We start from the raw sequence: 22875 nt of genomic DNA on the forward strand, positions 1-22875 counted from the left end.
CGCAGCCACATTTCTCGTTGGTGCAAATGATTAGCCAAACAAGGGAAGTTGGCAACGTAAGCCCCTCAGCCCTCGTTCACTCCGGGCCTGAAATGCCCCATAATTCACTTTGCGGTGATTGTACATCCTCTAAGAAAAGTTTGCCAAAACTTAACCAACACTTAATATGGAGAAGTCAACATACAAGTGTAAGTAAAAACTAATGTAAATAAGTTACAAATTGTGCTCCTAAATTTTCGATTTACCTGACACAGTGAGGATGGCATTCAATGTCTGTGGATGCGTTGTCTTCTAGCCAAGATATGAAATGCAATCATAATTGACTGTAACGCACATAAGTGTCACGACTTCCACCGAAGTCGTTTCCTCTCCTTGTTCGGGGCGGTGTTCGGCGGTCGGCGTCACCGGTCTTCTAGCCATCGTCGATCCACTTTTCATTTTCCATTTCTTTTGTCTTGTTTTCCTACACACCTGGTTTCCATTTCCCTCATTAAGTGTTGTGTATTTAACCCTCTGTTCCCCCCATGTCCTTGTGTGGAATTATTTGTTTGTAAGTGCTTGTGCACTATGTTACTGGTGCGCGTCGGGTTTTGTACCCATGTAGGTTCTTTTTTTTTATTGCCGTTGGTTTTCAAATTAAACTATTACCTATTTCTGCTCTCCTGCGTCTGACTTCACTGCCACCAGTTCCGCAACCCTTACAGAATTCCACACCACCCATATGGAGTCAGCAGGAGCAGGTGCCCCTGGTATAGGGGTCGAGGAGCGCGTCCTGGAGCAAGAGGCGGTGAGCCACCATCTCGGCGCCGCCATGGACCGCGTTGTCCAAACCATGGACCGCTGGGAGAGACAGGGATTTCCTCCAGCGCCTCCCCCAGCACAACAGGGGCCTCCACTACTCACTCCCCCTGCACCCGGTTCCAGTGGGATTCGCCTCACCCTCCCCGGGGAGTACGATGGGACGGCTGCCCGCTGCCAGGGTTTCCTGCTGCAGTTTACGAGTTATACCTGGCAACCGTCCACCTGGCTCCTTCGGGCCGTGAGAGGGTGTCCGCCCTCGTCTCCTGCCTCTCGGGGAAAGCCCTGGACTGGGCCAACGGCGTGTTGGTGGAAAGAGATGTGGTGCTGGACCACTGAGGAGTTTACCCGTCGTTTCCAGGCAGTCTTCAACCACCCGCCCGAGGGCAGAGTGGCAGGTGAACGTCTTTTCCATGAAAAGAAAAGGGGACGAGGAGCGCACAGGAGTTCGCTTTGGACTTTCGGACCCTGGCCTCCGGAGCGGGATGGAATGACAGGGCCCTGATCGACCACTATTGCTGCAGTTTACGCGAGGACGTCCGTCGAGAGTTGGCCTGCATGGATACCACCCTCACCTTCGACCAGCTGGTGGACCTGTCCATTCGGCTGGATAACCTGCTGGCTACCCGCGGACGTCCAGATCGGGGTCTGTTGGTTCCATCCCCCAGCACCACCGCTCCGATGCCCACGGAGTTCGGAGGTGCTGCGCTCAGGGAGACCGGAGGAGATTCCGTCTCGTGCACCATCTGTGGCCACAGAGGTCACACTGCCGGTCGGTGCCGGGTTAGTTCCTCTGGGGGTCGAGGCAGCAGGCAGGGCACTCTGGCATCACCCCAGGTGAGAAGGCACCATTCTTACCCAGAGCCCTCTGTTGCACACATGTTTTTGTTCGTTACTTTTCCTGAGTTTTCCCCGCATTCCCAGCATAAGGCGCTCGTCGATTCAGGCGCGGCTGGGAATTTTATTGACAGATCATTTGCCCATAGTTTAGGGAAGGCGACTCAATTACCACCCCATCGACGGGGGGATTGTGCGATAAATCTCCTGGTAGACGCTGCACTTCATAGGAGTCACGTGTATCCTCTGTCACAGGCGGCGACGGTGGCTATGGAAACATATGTCTCCGAATCCCTGCGTCAGGGGTACATTCGGTTCTCCACTTCCCCGTCTCCTCGAGTTTCTTTTTTGTGAAGGAGGGAGGTCTGTGCCCGTGTATTGACTATCGAGGCCTTAATCAGATAACTGTGAGGTACAGTTACCTGGTACCTCTTATCGCCACGGCAATTGAGTCAATGCACGGGGCATGCTTCTTCACCAAACTTGATCTCAGGAGTGCTTACAACCTGGTGCGTATCCGGGAGGGAGACAAGTGGAAGACGGCGTTCAGTACGACCTCAGTTCATTATGAGTATCTCGTCATGCCGTATGGGTTGATGAATGCTCCATCAGTCTTCCAAGCCTTTGTAGACGAGATTTTCAGGGACCTGCACGGGCAGGGTGTAGTGGTGTATATTGATGACATTCTGATATACTCCGCTAAACGCGCCGAGCATGTGTCCCTGGTGCGCAAGGTGCTTGGTCGACTGTTGGAGCATGACCTGTACGCCAAGGCTGAGAAATGTCTGTTCTTCCAACAGTCCGTCTCCTTCCTAGGGTACCGCATTTCCACCTCAGGGGTGGAGATGGAGAGTGACCGCATCTCAGCCGTGCGTAATTGACCGACTCCCACCACGGTGAAGGAGGTGCAGCGGTTTCTAGGGTTTGCCAATTACTACCGGAGGTTTATCCGGGGTTTTGGTCAGGTAGCGGCTCCCATTACCTCACTGCTGAAGGGGGGACCGGTATGTTTGCAGTGGTCGGCTGAGGCGGACAGGGCCTTTGGTCACCTGAGGGCTCTGTTTACCTCGGCTCCCGCGCTGGCCCATCCGGATCCCTCTTTGGCATTCATAGTGGAGGTGGACGGGTCCGAGGCTGGGATAGGAGCCGTGCTCTCAGCGCTCGGGTATGCAACCTAAGCTACGCCCCTGTGCCTTCTTCTCGAAGAAGCTCAGCCCGGTGGAGCGAAACTATGACGTGGGGGACCGGGAGCTGTTGGCTGTCGTCAAGGCATTGGGCTGACCACCGCAATCTGGAGTAAATCCGGGCGGCGAGGAGACTGAACCCTCGCCAGGCAAGGTGGGCCATAAGTGCCACGACTTCCACCGAAGTCGTTTCCTCTCCTTGTTCGGGCTGTGTTCAGCGGTCGGCGTCACCGGTCTTCTAGCCATCATCGATCCACTTTTCATTTTCCATTTATTTTGTCTTGTTTTCCTACACACCTGGATTCCATTTCCCTCATTGTGTATTTAACCCTCTGTTCCCCCCATGTCCTTGCATGGAATTGGTTGTTTGTAAGTGCTTGTGCACTATAATACTGGTGCGCGTTGGGTTTTGTACCCATGAACGTTCTTTTTTTATTGCCGTTGGTTTTGAAATTAAACTGCTCATGCTATTACCTATTTCTGCTCTCCTGCGTCTGACTTCACTGCCACCAGTTCCGCAACCCTTTCAATAAGGCACACACAACAGTTCCACGATGACTAAAAATACAACCGTGGGATGGAGTGACACATTTCTGGGCAGGAACGGTCCATTTAAAATTAATTCATTCTTCCCTTGCCCTGCAAATGTCAACTCGTCAGACGTCATGATTCGTCATTAGAAGTCCGCTTAATTTGAGGGCTGAGTAGATAGGGTGTGTCTTTTAAGTGTTGGAATGCGGCCCAGGGTTCAATCCCAGCATTCACGTATCCCAATGTTTCTTCCACCTGCCTGTATCCCAATCTAATTTCCATCATGATCTTTAGTACTAGGACATTTTCGCCAAAAACCTGGTTGCCTCTGCCAGGAGCCTGAAACTTGGCCGCAAGTGGATCTTCTAGCAAGACAATAACCCCAAGCACACATCAAAATCCACAAAGAAATTGTTAATTGGCCACTATTTTTTATTGCAATGGCCATCTCAGACCCCGAACCCTATTTGAAAGCCTGTGATTTGAATTGAAGAGGGCAGTCCATAAGTGCAGACAAAGGATATCAAGGATCTGGACAGATTCTGTATGGAGGAATGGTCTAAGATCCCTCCCAATGTGTTAGCCAATCTCATAATTTTTTGTTGTTGAATATAATTGTAAACAATAATATGCACTGCTCAAAAAAATAAAGGGAACACTAAAATAACACATCATTTGCCCAACAGCCTGTGAAATGTATTGTCAATCAGTGTTGCTTCCTAAGTGGACAGTTTGATTTCACAGAAGTGTGATTGACTTGGAGTTACATTGTGTTGTTTAAGTGTTCCCTTTATTTTTTTGAGCAGTATATATTATATTGCTCAGTACTTGTTATTTATTCTATACAATTTTTGTTTGATCTTTTGCCAATAATTTTGGACCTGACTACATACTTTCGATCTGGTTTTAGACATTCAATTAGGGATGCACCGGTGTGGATATTCTGGGCTGTTAACGATATTCTATTTATTTTTTTCATTTTATGGCCTTCTCAACCATTCTAGCACAGATAGAAGCTGCAACCAAGTTGCTATGTTCATGAGGCTAATAAGAAAAGATGGGAAATGACTTGAATATGGGAAAGGTTAAAAAATATATATTTGCATCACAACGTGGCTGAGGAAATTAGGTGCTTTGGAGGCTGAATGGGGCTTTAAATGCCAAAATAGCCAATAATGTCAAACGTGATTCATTTCAGTACATTTCTCCCACCTGCCTGTATCCCCATCGGATTTCCATGCTGTCTCAATAGTGTCAAAATACCATTTTATTTATGTATATATTTAGATGACAATATTCACACATTGGAGATTATTTTAACCAAGTTTTATCCCCTCTCCACTCCAATCTTCATTATCTTAATTGTGTTTCTGCAACTACAGCACCTCAAGTCTGACACTGCGTTTTTGGTTAAGGATAATGCTCCAGTGTCTGATTATTATTTTTTATTTAATATATATATATATTTTTTTACAGCTGTCTTCCTCTTTATTAGGACCACCAACCCAACATTTCTGTATAAGATTCAGTTGAAGATAAATAGCACAAAAATAATCTTAAATGTACTGTTATATTAATGATTAATCTCACACAAAGCTATGCTATTCTGAGCAGATTTTCAGTAACAGTGTTACTAAATCATAATCAAAAAAATATGAAATGCACTTGACAAATGTGTAAACAAATTAAAATGTTGTGACATTAATTTGACACACACATTCACACAACATGATACATCCCTCTATTCATTCTAGGTCCAGTACCCTTCAGTGGCCTCACACGAACAAAGACACACACACACACACACTCACCAAAGCATAAGACATTTAATCTAAATTTGCTTAAGTAAAAATGAAAATGCTTTGTTTTTCTTTGCAGTATGAAACGAGCTGCCTCTCTGAACTATTTGAACAAGAGAAGTGATGACGATGACTCCTTTCAGGTAACACGTCCCCTAGTTGATATAGTGATATTCATACTTGCTTACGTTGCTACAAGGCCATAATGCAAACTATCAGCTTCCTGCTGAATAGTTCACCTTAGTTCACCCAGGATCAACATACCTGTTCTAAAAACACCCCCACCATTCTCTCTCTTCAGAATCAAGTTTAGTGATAAAGCATGACCTTGTATTTAAAAAAAATAATAAAATAGAAATAAAAAATTACATCTGTATTTCTTTCATTTTCTCTCTCTGTGTCTCCCTATCTCTCTCCTCCTGTCTCTGTCTCTCTCGTTCTCATTACAGAGTCCAGCAGGTGGCAGGAGGCTAAGGCAGAGCAGGAACCTGAGTTCCAGTACTGTTGAGCTCTACAGTGGAACCGGAAACTGAACATACACACTCCCAACAGATTTACCAAATATTATGTTTCATTCTAAACATAAATTCTGTACTTTCCATTCCTACATTTAAACACTGTTTAATGTTATTGCTGCTTTCTAGACATTGTATTCATTTTGAAGACTTTCTGTAGAATACAAAAAATATATATTGTAGTATTGTGCTTGGTTTTAATGTCATTGATATATTGTGAGATTAGACAGCGAGAATCCTTACTGCTTGGCTTAGTTTGATACAAATCCCCTTAAGGTGCTCTGTGCAATCAGACACTCAGGGCAGTATATTGTGGACAATAGTGTTTCCCATGGAGACCAAGCCTGGATCTATTATTCACTATACCTGCAGCTTCCGAAAGCATGGTGGGTCAGTACTGTTCCCAAATCAGAGAGGATTATTGTTTTCAAGAGCTGTCCAATTTAGCTATTACGCTTCCTTTTGCAGTGTTTTCTCCCCCTTTCCATAACCATGAAGATACTCGGTACTGTAGTTAAATAGTAAAATTAAGTCATGAAGATGGTATTCATGAATTTAGAATATAGAATCAAATATATCTGAGATTTAAAGGGGTACTTCACCTAATAAAAATGTACACAAAGAAAATATTTGATGGAACCAGATATTTCTTGTTTATATAGGGGGCTCCTGAGTGGCGCAGTGGTCTAAGGCACTGCATCTCCGTGCTAGAGGTGTCACTACAGACCCTGATTCGATTCCAGGCTGTATCACAACTGGCCGTGATTGGGAGTCCCATAGGACGGCGCACAATTGGCCCAGCGTTGTTAGGGTTTGGCCGGGGTAGGCCGTCATTGTAAATAAGAATATGTTCTTAACTGACTTGCCGAGTTAAATGAAAATATAGCTGTTACTACAGTTTAGCCTTTAGCATTGTTGAGTGTAAAACAATTAAAGTGGTGCCAGGACCCCTGTTAGCTTGTTCCAAATTACTTATTTTTTGACCATGTTCATTAGTTAGGGTGTTCCTCAGAGATTTTCAAGTTAAAGGAGCAATATGAGCACAAATAACTCTGGGGGAAAGCGCAGCTACTGAAATTAACCTTAATCTAAGTACTTACTCAGTTAAGGTCAAATGTCATGATGTAATTATCATTTTAGGTTAGATTGTAACCACATATTGACCTGGTTATTTTACGTATCTTCAGGCACTGTATAAGAAACAAATACAGTAATTATTTATCTCAGGGTCCGGGATCTAGTGTTTCCCAAGGCTATACTTTCCAATGCTGTATCCTAGTTCCAATTCATGCTATACACTCCTAGAAAAGGCATTCCCTGTGGCTCAGTTGGTAGAGCATGGTGTTTGCAATACCAGCATGGTGTGTGCAACGCTGGGGTTGTGGGTTCGATTCCCACGGGGGGCCAGTACAATTTTTTTTTTTATTAAAATAATGAAATGTATGCATTCACTTACTGTAAGTAGCTCTGGATAAGAGCGTCTGCTAAATGACATGAATGTATGTGAATGTAAGAAAAAGGGTTCCAAAAGGCTTCTTTGGGTGTCCCCAAAGAAGAAACCTTTTTGGTTCCTGGTAGAACTCTTTTGTGTTCCATGTAGAACCCTCTGTGTAAAGGGTTTTATATGGAACTAAGAAGGGTTCTACTTGGAACCCAAATAAGTTTTTTGAAAGGTTTCTCCTATGGGGACAGCCGAAGAACCCTTTTAGGTTCTAGATAGCACCTTTTTTTCTAGGAGTATAGCTAAGCCATATCTTACCTGTTCTTGATCTGTTTGTGCTCTTGACCAGTCCATTGCAGATTCTCAAGCCCAACAGTCTAGCCTCACAGCAAAATTGTCATGTTTGGCATGATAATAATTGACATCTAAGTTGGCATGATAGCACAAACAGACTGGCACAGGCGAAGGCTAACTTTTGTATGGATGTCAAAATGTTTCAATGTTGAAGAGTGGAGGCTCATTTTTTTTTCTATAGATTTTCCTCCCTAAGAACTTTACTGGAGAGATACCAAAAGTAAGACATTTCTTTTCATTCAGCCATGCAAGAGATAAGTTCCATTAGATTTATTTACCAGTTGTAACACAGATATTAAATTATATAATGAAAAATGATTCCGCTTAAATATAATGATTGATAATGTTTTATTGAGTTTGTATTAATCAGTCATGTGAATATAGTATTGAACTAAAAAGATCATTATGCTTTAATTATGAATGTTTTTTTAATATGATATTTGTTTAAATATGATTGTAAGATTTAAAATGTATCACTATGGTGCTATATATGTGTTTATATGTAGATGAGAAGGTTTTTCATATTCAGATGACTCAATGTTTAAAGGGTCTTTTTGGTGGTGTAAAACTGATTGTTTAACATTCTCAGGTTATGATATTCATATCATGTGATCATTTTCAGTCAGAATTCCTTCATTGAATGCAAATACACCCTAAATAAAATAGCTGCTATCATGTCCTGGTATTTATTATTATTATTATTATTTTTACTAACCTTTTGATAGCCTTTGATGACAGTGGACACAATGTAGGCACAACGCTCTATGCCTATGCATAACTGCAACAACAAACAATGTCATGTCAGTGCTGGGTAATCATAGCAAGCCATCAGCAGTTGTCTTGAGAAAATGAATCAAATTATTTAACTTATCAAGGGGTATTGCTTTTCTAATAATGGAAATGGAATAGAACAGAAAAGAACAAGAACAGAATATAGAATAGAATGAACAAAATTGAGCCCGAGGAGGAGGAAACGAGCCCTAATGATAAACTATCATTTAAAGAGTCAAGTATAGTGCAGGCATCGTTTAATGGAACATTGGTGGCTGACATACCAATGATTTATATAAACCATATTTATAAAAAGCATTGTTATTCACACCGTCTTCGGTTTGACGTTGCACATGTTTTATTTTCCAAGGACATGCACACGTGACACCCCCGCTTCCTATCGCGCAGCGGCATTGAGTACCGTTCTCTTAGCAGCAGGATATTATGCTGGTAGCACGACCGGGGATTTTTTTAAATAATTTTTTTAAATATGAGTCCCCCTGCAAATTCATGCTAAACTTTGGGCATATCGATGTTTTTTAACACTCTGGTGCAGTACAACTGTTTTTCACAGCATTGCAACCACCTATGTGAAAAAAAATTGATATTTTGACATGCTTTTTATTTTTATAATGTATTATTTAGAACAGCATTTCTTGGTTTACACCAATACTGGTATGTTGAAAGCTATTGTGTAGGGCCGGTTATATTTAAAGGGGAACTGGACAGGCTGATTTGGCCTTGTTTTTTGGGTTGCTCCTCAAAAAATGCTGGTGGCCATGACAGAAGCAAAACTTCAGTTGGCTTGAGTCTGTGTGGTTTGATGTGGGTGTTTCTTGGTTGTGTCATTGTCACCATCAAGACACGCCCATCTGTCAGAGCTTTGCTCACAGCTGTTTCACCCCACTCAATCAACAAACAAACCTAATGCGGGTTGAGTTCAACAACTGCAGGCAGATAGATGTGTGGTGAGATGCTGGAGGAAGCTTCAAATAGGTCAGTAGCCTACAGAGTAATTTGAGAGCGCAATTGCTGAATTTGTGTAGATATTCTAAACAAAGTGTTTTGATAATATTCAAATGTCGTAACAGGTCCATGTAGAATAAACCACCATTTACATAATTACCATAGAAGCAGTGTTCTGCTAATATAACAACGTGCATCTTTCATTGTCATTCCCAGCTGATGCAGATACTGTGCCTATCATAATTTCTGATGGAAATGAGGCTACCTTGGCAAACATGTCACAGTGGTCATACCTTCCTGTGTGGTTTCTCGTATACAAATCAAATTTTATTTGTCACATACACATGGTTAGCAGATGTTAATGCGAGTGTAGCGAAATGCTTGTGCTTCTAGTTCCGACAATGCAGTAATATCCAACGAGTAATCTAACCTAACAATTTCACAACAATTACCTTATACACACAAGTGTAAAGGAATGAATAAGAATATGTACATAAAAAAATATATGAATGAGTGATGGTATAGAACGGCATAGGCAAGATGCAGTGGATGGTATAGAGTACAGTATATACATATGAGATGAGTAATGTAGGGTATGTAAACATATAAAAGTGGCATTGTTTAAAGTGGCTAGTGATACATTACATCAAGATGGTAAGATGCAGTAGATGGTATAGAGTACAGTATATACATATGAGATGAGTAATGTTGGGTATGTAAACATATGAAGTGGCATTGTTTAAAGACGCTAGTGATATATTTATTACATCAATTTTTCCATTATTAAAGTGGCTGGAGTTGAGTCAGTATGTTGGCAGCAGCCACTCAATGTTAGTGATGGCTGTTTAACAGTCTGATGGCCTTGAGATAGAAGCTGTTTTTCAGTCTCTCGGTCCCTGCTTTGATGCACCTATACTGACCTTGCCTTCTGGATGATAGCGGGGTGAACAGGCAGTGGCTCGGGTGGTTGTTGTCCTTGATTATCTTTTTGGCCTTCCTGTGACATCGGGTGGTGTAGGTGTCCTGGAGGGCAGGTAGTTTGCCCCCGGTGATGCGTTGTGCAGACCTCACTCCCCTCTGGAGAGCCTTACGGTTATGGGCGGAGCAGTTGCCGTACCAGGCAGTGATACAGCCCGACAGGATGCTCTCGATTGCGCATCAGTAAAAGTTTGTGAGTGTTTTTGGTGACAAGCCGAATTTCTTCAGCCTCCTGAGGTTGAAGAGGCGCTGCTGCGCCTTCTTCACCACGCTCTGTGTGGTTGGACCATTTCAGTTTGTCTGTGATGTGTACGCCGAGGAACTTAAAACTTTCTATCCTCTCCACTACTGTCCCATCGATGTGGATAGGGGAGTGCTCCCTCTGCTGTTTCCTGAAGTCCACGATCATCTCCTTTGTTTTGTTGACGTTGAGTGTGAGGTTATTTTCCTGACACCACACTCCGAGGGCCCTCATGTCCTCCCTGTAGGCCATTTCGTCGTTGTTGGTAATCAAGCCTACCACTGTAGTGTCGTCTGCAAACTTAATGATTGACTTGGAGGTGTGCATGGCCACGCAGTCGTGGGTGAACAGGGAGTACAGGAGAGGGCTGAGAACGCAACCTTGTGGGGCCCCAGTGTTGAGGATCAGCGGGGTGGAGATGTTGTTACCTACCCTCACCACTTGGGGCGGCCCGTCAGGAAGTCCAGGACCCAGTTGCACAGGGCGGGGTCGAAACCCAGGGTCTCGAGCTTGATGACGAGTTTGGAGGGTACTATGGTGTTAAATGCTGAGCTGTAGTCGATGAACAGCATTCTCACATAGGTATTCCTCTTGTCCAGATGGGTTAGGGCAGTGTGCAGTGTGATTGCGATTGCGTCGTCTGTGGATCTATTGGGGCGGTAAGCAAATTGGAGTGGGTCTAGGGTGTCAGGTAGGGTGGAGGTGATAGGGTCCTTGAATAGTCTCTCAAAGCACTTCATGATGACGCAAGTGAGTGCTACGGGGCAGTAGTCATTTAGCTCAGTTACCTTAGCTTTCTTGGGAACAGGAACAATGGTGGCCCTCTTGAAGCATGTGGGGACAGCTGACTGGGATAAGGATTGTGATTGAATATGTCGGTAAACACACCGACATATGGTCTGCGCATGCTCTGAGGACGCGGCTGGGGATGTCGTCTAGGCCTGCAGCCTTGCGAGGGTTGACACGTTTAAATGTTTTGCTCACGTCGGCTGCAGTGAAGGAGAGCCCGCAGGTTTTGGTAGCAGGCCGTGTCAGTGGCACTGTATTGTCCTCAAAGCGAGCAAGGAAGTTGTTTAGTCTGTCTGGGAGCAAGACATCCTGGTCCGCGACGGGGCTGGTTTTCCTTTTATAGTCCGTGATTGACTGTAGACCCTGCCACATACCTCTCGTGTCTGAGCCGTTGAATTGCGACTCTACTTTGTCTCTATACTATGTGGTTTCCAGTTTACATAGAGTCAAATGAAGTTCGTTCAGGGCCATCGATGTGTCTTCTTGAGGGGGATATATGGGGCTGTGATTATAATCAAAGAGAATTCTCTAGGTAGATAATGTGGTCGGCATTTGATTGTGAGGAATTCTAAGTCAGGTGAACAGAAGGACTTGAGTTCCTGTATGATGTTATGATCACACCACATCTCGTTAATCATAAGGCATACACCCCCGCCCTACTTCTTACCAGAAAGATGCTTGTTTCTGTTGGCACGATGCGCCACTAGTGCAGAATAGATAGGGTTTCTCCCTCCCCATATTGACTGATACGATTCAATTCAATAATAAAAAAAGGCAATTCAAGTAAAAGCTGTTTAGTACATGTTTTATGCTGAGTGCCAGGTCTCTCTCCATTTAAAGACATCAGTATCAAGCCCATCTGTCAGACTGGACTTCATCACATTATCTTGCAAGTCTCCATGTTCTGGCTCCATACATGTTTCTGTGAACACATACACACACAGTCACTGTTGAATTACCATAGGCATGTTGCTATGTTGAAGCTTGAACAGGTCCAGACTCAAACCTGCCTAATCTATGACCATTGGTGAGTGGGAAAGAGGTGAGGCTGGAGGTAAGGTCTTTACCAGCGCCCCATTGATGAGCAAGGCAGTGTAGATCAGCCCCTTGCCCCTCAAAGATACTGGACAGTCACACACAAACACACTCCCAGAGCACTGATTACATTATCAATGGTGGTTATGATTAGCATGGTGGAGTCACCTTTTATTTCACTTCACATATCATGATATATGAAGTGAAATAGAATGGTGAACACGGTGATCAGGCTGGTTTCACCAGGCTAGGTTATGAAGGTGAATTTGGACAAAACTCTAAACAGTTTTGACCTTTGACCAGGTTAAATGGCACCAACCTGGTTTAAGTGTACTCCCTGTTCCATTTATAGGAATGCTCAAAGCAAGGACATGTCGGTGATGCTGAAGGGTCCCCTTGCTGGTCTTCTCTGTGTTGCGTGTTCGGCTGGACATATCTCGAACAACTGCAGCAGGCAATCCCCATAAACAATGTACTTCCTCATTTTATGAGGTGGTATTGACCGGGAGGGCCTGTGACAGGGTTGTACAATAGACAGCCAAGTGGTAAATTGCATTTTATTATAAAGAAAAGACAAAAGCTTTTTGATTATGCACTTCACAACCAAAATGACTCTACTACTTGTATCTGCTTAGCTGGGTAATTAACCTACTAGTTTATCAAACCGGGTATTTTTAATAAAACTTTACACATAACACACATTACAGTTGTTGATGAAGCCGTCTGTGTCATCAGAGCAGTAACTCGGGTCAGGCTAATTCTATTCTATGCTTTACAGATGTAGCCTGACTGTAGCTCCAGATTGGATTAGATTCAGGCCGGTGACGCCATTACGTTTTTTTGCTCCTAGTTCACTGTATTAGTCAGATTCAGACATGAGTTAGCTACGACCACAGCTGCATTCATTATTTTTTTTTGCCCTAAACCAGTGGTTCCCAAACTTTTTATAGTCCCGTTCCCCTTCAAATATTCAACCTCCAGCTGCGTACCCCTTCTAGCAACAAGGTCAGCGCACTCTCAAATGTTGTTTTTTGACCTTTATTGTAAGTCTGCTACACACACACACACTATACGATACATTTATTAAACATAAGAATAAGTGTGAGTTTCTGTCAAAACCTGGCTCATGGGAAGTGACAAACAGCTCTTATAGGACCAAGGCACAAATAATATATAATAATAATCATTTTCCTCTTTATTTAACCTTCTTACATATAAAACCTTATTTGTTCATCAAAAGTTGTGAATAACTGACCACAGGTTAATGTGAAGGGTGTGCTTGAAAGGATGCACATAACTCTACAATGTTGGGTTGTATTGGAGAGAGTCTTAAATCATTTCACAGACAGTCTGTGCCTGTATTTAGTGTTCATGCTAGTGAGGGCTGAGAATCCACTCTCACATCGGTACGTGGTTGCAAAGGGCATCAGTGTCTTAACAGCCGATTTGCCAAGGCAGGATGCTCTGAGCACAGCCCAATCCAGAAATCTGGCAGTGGCTTCTGATTAAATTCAAATTTCACAGGACCGCTTGTTGCAATTTCGATGAGGCTCCCTTGTTCAGATATTGGTAAGTGGACTGGAGGCATGAATCACATTAACCGTTATTCTCTCATGGGAATTCCACTAACGGTACGTATGTAGCCAAACGTAGCTGCTGCTCATGTTGATATCTGTACTGATGGCGCAAAAGCCATGACAGGAAGACATAGTTGAGTGGTAACGCGCATGCAAGTTGCTCCCGACGCCACTTGAGTCCACTGCAGAATCCACCGAGAGGCTTTTGCTGCCAAGGGAATGCCTGACAGCTTGATAGACGTTTTGGACACTACAGTGAAAATTGTTAACATTGTTAAAGCAAGGCCCCTGAACTCTCGTGTATGTTCTGCACTATGCAATGGTATGGGCATGTAACGCTTTTACAACCTACAGAAGTGCGCTGGTTATCAAGGGGCAAAGGATTGACACGTTTTTTTAAATTGAGAGACGAGCTTAAAGTTTTCGTTACTGACCATAATTTTCACTTGTCTGACCGCTTGCATGATGACGAGTTTCTCACACGACTGGCCTATCTGGGTGATGTTTTTTCTCGCCTGAAAGATCTAAATCTAGGATTACAGGGACTCTCCGCAACTATATTCAATGAGCAGGACAAAATTGAGGCTATGATTAAGAAGCTGGAGCTCTTCTCTGTCTGCATTAACAAGGACAACACACAGGTCTTTCTATCATTGTAGGATTTTTTTGTGTGCAAATGAACTCAAGCTTATGGACAATGTCAAATGTGATATAGCAAAGCACCTAAGTGAGTTGCGTCCGCAATTACGCGGGTACTTTCCCGAAACGGATGAAACAAACAACTGGATTCATTATTTATTTGACTAGGCTACCTGTATTTGACATTGTGTTGTTATTTCACTGAACACTAGATGGTTTAATTTTATTTTTGGCAGTGAAACAAGGCTACTCAGGCGAGAAAAAAACCTCACCCAAATGTATAGCCCCGTTGGAAAATATAAATGGACTGTTTGAAAATGTGAAGCAAATAATAAAAAAAAAATAATAGTATATATTTAAATGTGAATCACATTTTTATTTGGCGTACCCCCATCTGCATTGCACGTACCCCTGGGGGTACCTGTACCCCAGTTTGGGAATACCTTCCCTAGACAATACAGAATAAACTTGTATGATCACTTTAGTGAACGTTAGCTAGCCTGTAGCTAGCTAGATAGCTGGCCTGTAGTTAGCTAGATAGCTAGCCTGCCTCACTAGCATTATCAAATGACAACGTTACATAACCAGCAGTATCTAGACAATACACAATAAACTTGTATGAGCTATGACCTAAGTTCTAATGACGTAGATAGCTAGCTAAAATGTTAGCTAGCCTGCTTCGCTAGCTAACGTTAGATAGTCTGCCTCGCTTTATCAAAAGATAGCTACCTATATAAGCAGCAATAACGTTATCTAACAACTGGCCCAGTACTTCAGTTGCCTTGATAGATGCAGAGGGTTAACACCTTTAGTTGGCACTCCCCATTTTGAGTTCTAGACAAACAATCCTTTATCTGATTTTGTTTTGCTCCACCATTGCTCAGTCGTTTTGCTTGGTTTGCTTCTTGTCTTTAATTTTCATGAGGGGTTTTGTTTTGCCTGTTCTTGGGCAAATTTAGTGGTCGCTCATGGTGGGTGTCTTTTAGGTTCCAGTTATTGTTGCTAGTCAACTTTCAGTGGACACCCACATGTGTGACTTTTTGTTAGTTTCCCCCTTCTGTTTGAGTGACATTATTGGGTTTTCTTTCTGGGGAACATTACAAAATGGGACCTTGTCTGGGATATTGTTTCCCATGAGTATGGTGATCACTTTAGTCACCTACTCTGAAGCTCTGCTGTACCCAGATATTTGAATGTTCAAAATACACTTATTTAAGTAGTTTCTTTCACTGACATCCACCTTGAGTGAGGGGTTATAAGATTGGTGGAATCATTTTGAAAGTTGCATAAACACAGGCTTTAAAAAAAAGAGAGGTGTGCACCGCTTTGTCTTGACCGGAGTTCGGAGTGTGGTACTGTTGACGCTGCTGTCCTTCGGGCTTGCGAGTTACAAAATAATAAATTACAAAATAATCATAAAGCCAAGATGAGTTCGCAAGGGAGCAAGCATCTCTTTTTGATCGGTGGTGTGGTTCTCAAGAGATCAAGGACCTTGAATTTAAACTCTCATACTCCTCGAACAGTTCAAGAAATGCCTTCATGAAAGGGTTGCGACCTACATTTTGAAGCACACGGATCTCACTCTTGAGAAAGCTGCAGTTCTTGCAGATGAGTTTGTTGACACAACTACCTTCACAAAGCAACCAAATCAAATTTTATTTGTCACATGCGCCGAATACAACAGGTGTAGACCTTACAGTGAAATGCTTACTTATGAGCCCCTAACCAACAGTGCAGTTTCAAAAAAATACGGATAAGAATGATAGATAAAAGTAACAAGTAATTAAAGAGTGGCAGTAAATATAACAATATATACTGGGGGTGCCGGTACAGAGTCAGTGTGCGGGGGCACCGGTTAGTTGAGATAGTATGTACATGTAGGTAGAGTTATTAAAGTGACTATGGACAGATGACAACACAGAGTGGCAGTGGTGTGGAGGGGGGGCAAAGCAAATAGTCTGGGTAGCCATTTGACGAGATGTTCAGGACTCTTATGGCTTGGGGGTAGAAGCTGTTTAGAAGCCTCTTGGACCTGGACTTGGCGCTCCGGTACCGCTTGCCGTGCGGTAGCAGAGAGAACAGTATATGACTAGGGTGGCTGAAGTCTGACCATTTTTAGGGCCTTCCTCTGACACCACCTGGTATAGAGGTCCTGGATGGCAGGAAGCTTGGCCCCGGTGATGTACTGGGCCGTTCGCACTACACGCTGTAGTGCCTCGCGGTCGGAGGCAGAGCAGTTGCCATACCAGTTAGTGATGCAACCAGTCAGGATGCTCTCGATGGTGCACCTGTAGAACCTTTTGAGGATCTGAGGACTCATGCCAAATTTTTTAGTCTCCTGAGGGGGAATAGGTTTTGTCGTGCTCGCTTCACGACTGTCTTGGTGTGCTTGGACCATGTTTGTTGGGGATGTGGACACCAAGAAACTTGAAGTTCTCAACCTGCTCCACTGCAGCCCCATCGATGAGAATGGGGGCGTGCTCTGTCCTCTTTTTCCTGTAGTCCACAATCATATCATTTGTCTTGATCACGTTGAGGGAGAGGTTGTTGTCCTGGCACCACACAGCCAGGTTTCTGACCTTCTCCCTATAGGCTGTCTTGTTGTTTTCGGTCATCAGGCCTGCCACTGTTGTGTCATCAGCAAATGTAATAATGATGTTGGAGTCGTGCCTGGCCATGCAGTCATGAGTGCCACCTGGGGAGGCCCATCAGGAAGTTGTGGTGTTGATGGTGTTGATGTGAGCCATGACCAGCCTTTCAAAGCACTTCATGGCTACAGACGTGAGTGCTAAGGGTCGGTAGTCATTTAGGCAGGTTACCTTAGTGTTCTTGGGCACAGGCACTATGGTGGTCTGCTTAAAACATGTTGGTATTACAGACTCGGACAGGGAGATTTTGAAAATGTCAGTGAAGACACTTGCTAGTTGGTCAGCGCATGCTCACACTACACGTCCTGGTAATCCGTCTGGCCCTGCGGCCTTATGAATGTTGACCTGTCTAAATGTCTTACTCACATCGGCTGCGGAGAGCGTGATCACACAGTCTTCCGGTACGGCTGGTGCTCTCATGCATGTTTCAGTGTTATTTGCCTCGAAGCCGAGCATAGAAGTAGTTTAGCTCGTCTGGTAGGCTCGTGTCACTGGGCAGCTCTCGGTTGTGCTTCCCTTTTTAGACTGTAATGGTTTGCAAGCCCTGCCACATCCAACGAGCGTCAGAGCCGGTGTAGTACGACTCAATCTTAGTCCTGTATTGATGCTTTGTCTGTTTGATGGTTCGTCAGAGGGCATAGCGGGATTTCTTATAAGCCTCCGGGTTAGAGTCCCGCTCCTTGAAAGCGGCAGCTCTAGCCTTTAGCTCAGTGCGGATGCTGCCTGTAATCCATGGCTTCTGGTTGGAGTATGTACGTACGGTCACTGTGGGGACGACGTCATCGATATACTTATTGATGAAGCCAATGACAGATGTGGTGTACTCCTCAATGCCATTGGAGGAATCCTGGGAAGATATTCTAGTCTGTGCTAGCAAAACAGTCCTGTAGCTTAGCAACCAGTAGTTATTCCTATGCAAAAAGCAATCCAGAGAAGTCATCTCCTACTGCGAGGTTTCAGTACAATTCTACACTGCCCAAAGATAAAGATCCGCAGAAAAACGTTTTTTTTGTATCTGCCAGTTTGTCATTACGGCGTGAGAAAGGACACATTGTCTATCATTGTCCGAAGTTGAAACAGAAAATCACGAGAGGAAAGTTACTACAGATATTGCAGGAGTTCCATCTTGAAATCAGACAAGTTAATGGTTTTTCCATTTATGTTTTGGGGTTGGACTTTAGCACATATAGTTTGGTAACACTTAGGGAGCACCAATTGGTGTTGCCTTGTTAGTCAGTATGGGTTACACCTGCGATGGTTGCCATCTTGTTATTGGGAATGTGTTTCACCTGTGCTGGCCCTGGGGCTATTTTATAGTTGCTGGTCGTGTGCTCAACGTGTCTTGATAGATACGGAGGGTTAACACCTTTAGTTGGCTCTTCCTATGTTGACTTCTAAACAAACAATCCTTTATATGATTTTGTTTTGCTCCACCTTTTTGGTTTGCTTCCTGTCTTTGAGTTTGGTGTGGGTTTTTCTTTGTTTTCCTTAACTTGTTATGGATAGGGGCAGTATTTTCACGGGCCGGATAAAAAACGTACCCGATTTAATCTGGTTATTACTCCTGCCCAGAAACTAGAATATGCATAGAATTAGTAGCTTTGGATAGAAAACGCTCCAAAGTTTCTAAAACTGTTTGAATGGTGTCTGTGAGTATAACAGAACTCAAATGGCAGGCCAAACCCTGAGAAGATTCTGTACAGGAAGTACCCTGTCTGACCATTTCTTGGCCTTCTTTGTCATCTCTATCCAAAACAGAGGATCTCTGCTGTAACGTGACACTTTCTAAGGCTCCCATAGGCTCTCAGAAGGCGCCAGAACGTTGAATGATGACTCTGCAGTCTCTGGCTGAAAAACAGTAGCGCATTTGGATAGTGGTCGATCTGAGAACAATGAGAGGGGTGCGCGCGTGCACGTGAAGAGTCCATTTTACTTTTTCAGTCTTTGAACGAAAACAACGACTCCCGGTCGGAATATTATCGCTATTTTACCAGAAAAACGCAAAAAAAATTGATTTTAAACAGCGTTTGACATGCTTCGAAGTACGGTAATGGAATATTTTGACATTTTTTGTCACGAAACGCGCCGGGCGCGTCACCCTTCGTTACCCTTCGGATAGTGTCTTGAACGCACGAACAAAACACCGCTATTTGGATATAACTGTGGATTATTTGGAACCAAACCAACATTTGTTGTTGAAGTAGAAGTCCTGGGAGTGCATTCTGACGAAGAACAGCAAAGGTAATCCAATTTTTCTTATAGTAAATCTGAGTTTGGTGAGTACCAAACTTGGTGGGTGTCAAAATAGCTAGCCTGTGATGGCCGGGCTATCTACTCAGAATATTGCAAAATGTGCTTTCACCGAAAAGCTATTTTAAAATCGGACACCGCGATTGCATAAAGGGGTTCTGTATCTATAATTCTTTCAATTATTGTTATGTTTTTTGTGAACGTTTATCGTGAGTAATTTAGTAAATTCACCGGAAGTGTTCGGTGGGTATGCTAGTTCTGAACGTCACATGCTAATGTAAAAAGCTGGTTTTTGATATAAATATGAACTTGATTGAACAAAACATGCATGTATTGTATAACATAATGTCCTAGGAGTATCATCTGATGAAGATCATCAAAGGTTAGTGCTGCATTTAGCTGTGGTTTTGGTTTTTGTGACACTATATGCTAGCTTGAAAAATGGGTGTCTGATTATTTCTGGCTGGGTACTCTGCTGACATAATCTAATGTTTTGCTTTCGTTGTAAAGCCTTTTTGAAATCGGACAGTGTGGTTAGATAAAGGAGAGTCTTGTCTTTAAAATGGTGTAAAATAGTCATATGTTTGAAAAATTGAAGTTTTCGGATTTTCGAGGAGTTTGTATTTCGCGCAAAACCCTATCATTGGATATTGGAGCGGTGTTCCGCTAGCGGAACGTGTAGATGTAAGAGGTTTTAAGGCAAATTTAGTGGGTGCTCATGGTGGGTGTCTTTTAGGTTCCAGTTGTTGTTGCTAGTCAACTTTCAGTGTACACCCGAATGAGTGTCTTTCAGAACCCCTACTAAACCCCTCCTCCTAAAACCCCACCTGTTTTCAGTCTGCCATCCTTTGAAAGCGTTGGAGATGATGAAACAATGGAGTCCCATTCAACAAAGGGACGCAAAGTGGGCAACAATTTCAAAGATTTTACTGAGTTACAGTTCATATTAGGAAATCAGTCAATTTAAATAAATTCATTTGGCCCTAATCTATGGATTTCACATGACTGGGAATGCAGATATGCATCTGTTGGTTACAGATACATAAAAAAAGGTAGGGGTGTGGATCAGAAAACCAGTCAGTATCTGGTGTGACCATTTGCCTCGTGCAGCGCAACACCTCCTTTGCATAGAGTTGATCGGGCTGTTGATTGTGGCCTGTGGAATGTAGTCCCACTCTTCTTCAATGGCTGTGCTTCATAACCCCACTGCCACCATGGGGTACTCTGTTAACAACATTGACATCAGCAAACAGCTCGCCAACACAACGCCCTACATGTGGTCTATGGTTGTGAGTCCGGTTGGACGTACTGCCAAATTCTCAAAAAATTACGGAAGCGGCTTATGGTAGAGAAATCAACATTAAATTCTCTGGCAACAGCTCTGATAAACATTCCTGCAGTTAGCATGCCAATTGCAAGCTCCCTTAACTTGAGACATCTGTGGCATTGTGTGTGACAAAACTGTACATGTTAGTGGCCTTTTATTGTCCCCAGCACAAGGTGCACCTGTGTAATGATCATGCTGTTTATTCAGCTTCTTCATATGCCACACCTGTCAGGTGGATGGATTATCTTGGCAAATGAGAAATGCTCAATAACAGGGATGTAAACAAATGTAGGCAAAAAATCTGAGCTAAATAAGGTTTCTGTGCTTATGGAACATTTCGGGGATATTTTATTTCAGCTCATGAAACATGGGACCAGCACTTTACATGTTGTGTTTATATTTTTCTTCAGTGTAGTTTTTCGCATAAAAAAAATAATACTAAAAAAACTACAAATCTATTTTAGACGAGACTGCCTTTATGACAAAAATGATCCTATTTCCACTTTGTAGTCAATTTTGACACTAGAATAAATGTCTCTGACTCATATCGAAGCCACATAGGCCATTTTAAAAGGATTAGTTGCTTTTTAGGGGCAGTCATTCTTTAAATAAATACACCTTTTAACAAAATACAATATGTAATAGGAATTACTCAATATTTTTTTTTGTTTATTTCACCTTTATTTAACCAGGTAGGCAAGTTGAGAACAAGTTCTCATTTACAACTGCGACCTGGCCAAGATAAAGCAAAGCAGTTCGACACATATAACAACACAGAGTTACACATGGAGTAAAACAAACATACAGTCAATAATACAGTAGAAAAATAAGTCTATATACAATGTGAGCAAATGAGATGAGATAAGGGAGGTAAAGGCAATAAATAGACCATGGTGGCGAAGTAAATACAATATAGCAATTAAAACACTGGAATGGTAGATTTGACAGTAGATGAGTGTGCAAAGTAGAAATACTGGGGTGCAAAGGAGCTAAATAAATAAATAAATAAATACAGTAGGGGAAGAGGTAGTTGTTTGGGCTATTTATAGATGGGCTATGTACAGGTGCAGGGATCTGTGAGCTGCTCTGACAGCTGGTGCTTAAAGCTAGTAAGGGAGATAAGTGTTTCCAGTTTCAGAGATTTTTGTAGTTCGTTCCAGTCATTGGCAGCAGAGAACTGGAAGGAGAGGCGGCCAAAGGAGGAATTGGCTTTGGGGGTGACAAGTGAGTTAAACCTGCTGGAGCGCGTGCTACGGGTGGGTGCAGCTATGGTGACCAGCGAGCAGAGTTAAGGCGGGACTTTACCTAGCAGGGTCTTGTAGATGACCTGGAGCTAGTGGGTTTGGCGACGAGTATGAAGCGAGGGCCAGCCAACGAGAGCGTACAGGTCGCAGTGGTGGGTAGTATATGAGGCTTTGGTGACAAAACGGATGGCACAGTGATAGACTGCATCCAATTTGTTGAGTAGGGTGTTGGAGGCTATTTTGTAAATGACATCGCCAAAGTCGAGGACCGGTAAGATGGTCAGTTTTACGAGGGTATGTTTGGCAGCATGAGTGAAGGATGCTTTGTTGCGAAATAGGAAGCCAATTCTAGATTTAACTTTATAATATAGAGTCTGCAAAACTGAAATTGGTCTCTTGTGCTGGGCAGTGGGTTTAATACAGAGTGCTGGTGACTCCACCCACTCCATTCATTGCAATGCAATACACTGTATATGAATACTGTATGGGTTTATAGATAAAAAACGATTGTATATGCTGAGGTAAAAGTGGGTTGGGAATACTCAGTAGGGTCTGTAGGTGGAGTATAAAGTGCTGCTGGGTATTTAGACTTCAGTCCCCAATGAAATAACACCATATATAGATTCTACAGACCCTACTCTACTGAGTATTACCAACTTCACTTTTGACTCAGCACATAGAATAGGTTTTTCTCTACAGCCCAATGTTGTGAACATACCGATCTGAACATCGTGTTTTTTTGATGGTGGTCTTACAAAATGTTTTTAGAAGCATATTTGTAATTGTTTCCATGAAGTCCTTTTTGCATTTGCTTTTAAGCACAATAAAAAGGGGACATTGATTAAAATGTAATACTGTATCTTTTGAATTAGTTAACCACATTTCAATGTTTTGAAATGCGTGCTTTTATTTTGAAGGAATCTTTATTAGCATACGAAGTGGCGTCATCGT

At 43.0% G+C, this 22875-nt stretch overlaps 1 protein-coding gene across 1 annotated transcript in view; it reads left to right on the plus strand.

The window, feature by feature from the left end:
- Positions 1 to 8134, plus strand: part of LOC106564808 (kinesin light chain 1) — a 35462-nt gene extending 27328 nt beyond the window's left edge. Inside the window, exons 15-16 of the mRNA XM_014131226.2 lie at positions 5229 to 5292; positions 5599 to 8134. Of these exons, the coding sequence (XP_013986701.1) occupies positions 5229 to 5292; positions 5599 to 5682 (148 nt within the window). The 3' untranslated portion in view covers positions 5683 to 8134. The remainder of the gene's footprint in view (positions 1 to 5228; positions 5293 to 5598) is intronic.
- Positions 8135 to 22875: the final 14741 nt, after the last annotated feature.

Source organism: Salmo salar, chromosome ssa12 (assembly GCF_905237065.1).
Source record: "Salmo salar chromosome ssa12, Ssal_v3.1, whole genome shotgun sequence".
Lineage (NCBI taxonomy): Eukaryota > Metazoa > Chordata > Actinopteri > Salmoniformes > Salmonidae > Salmo > Salmo salar.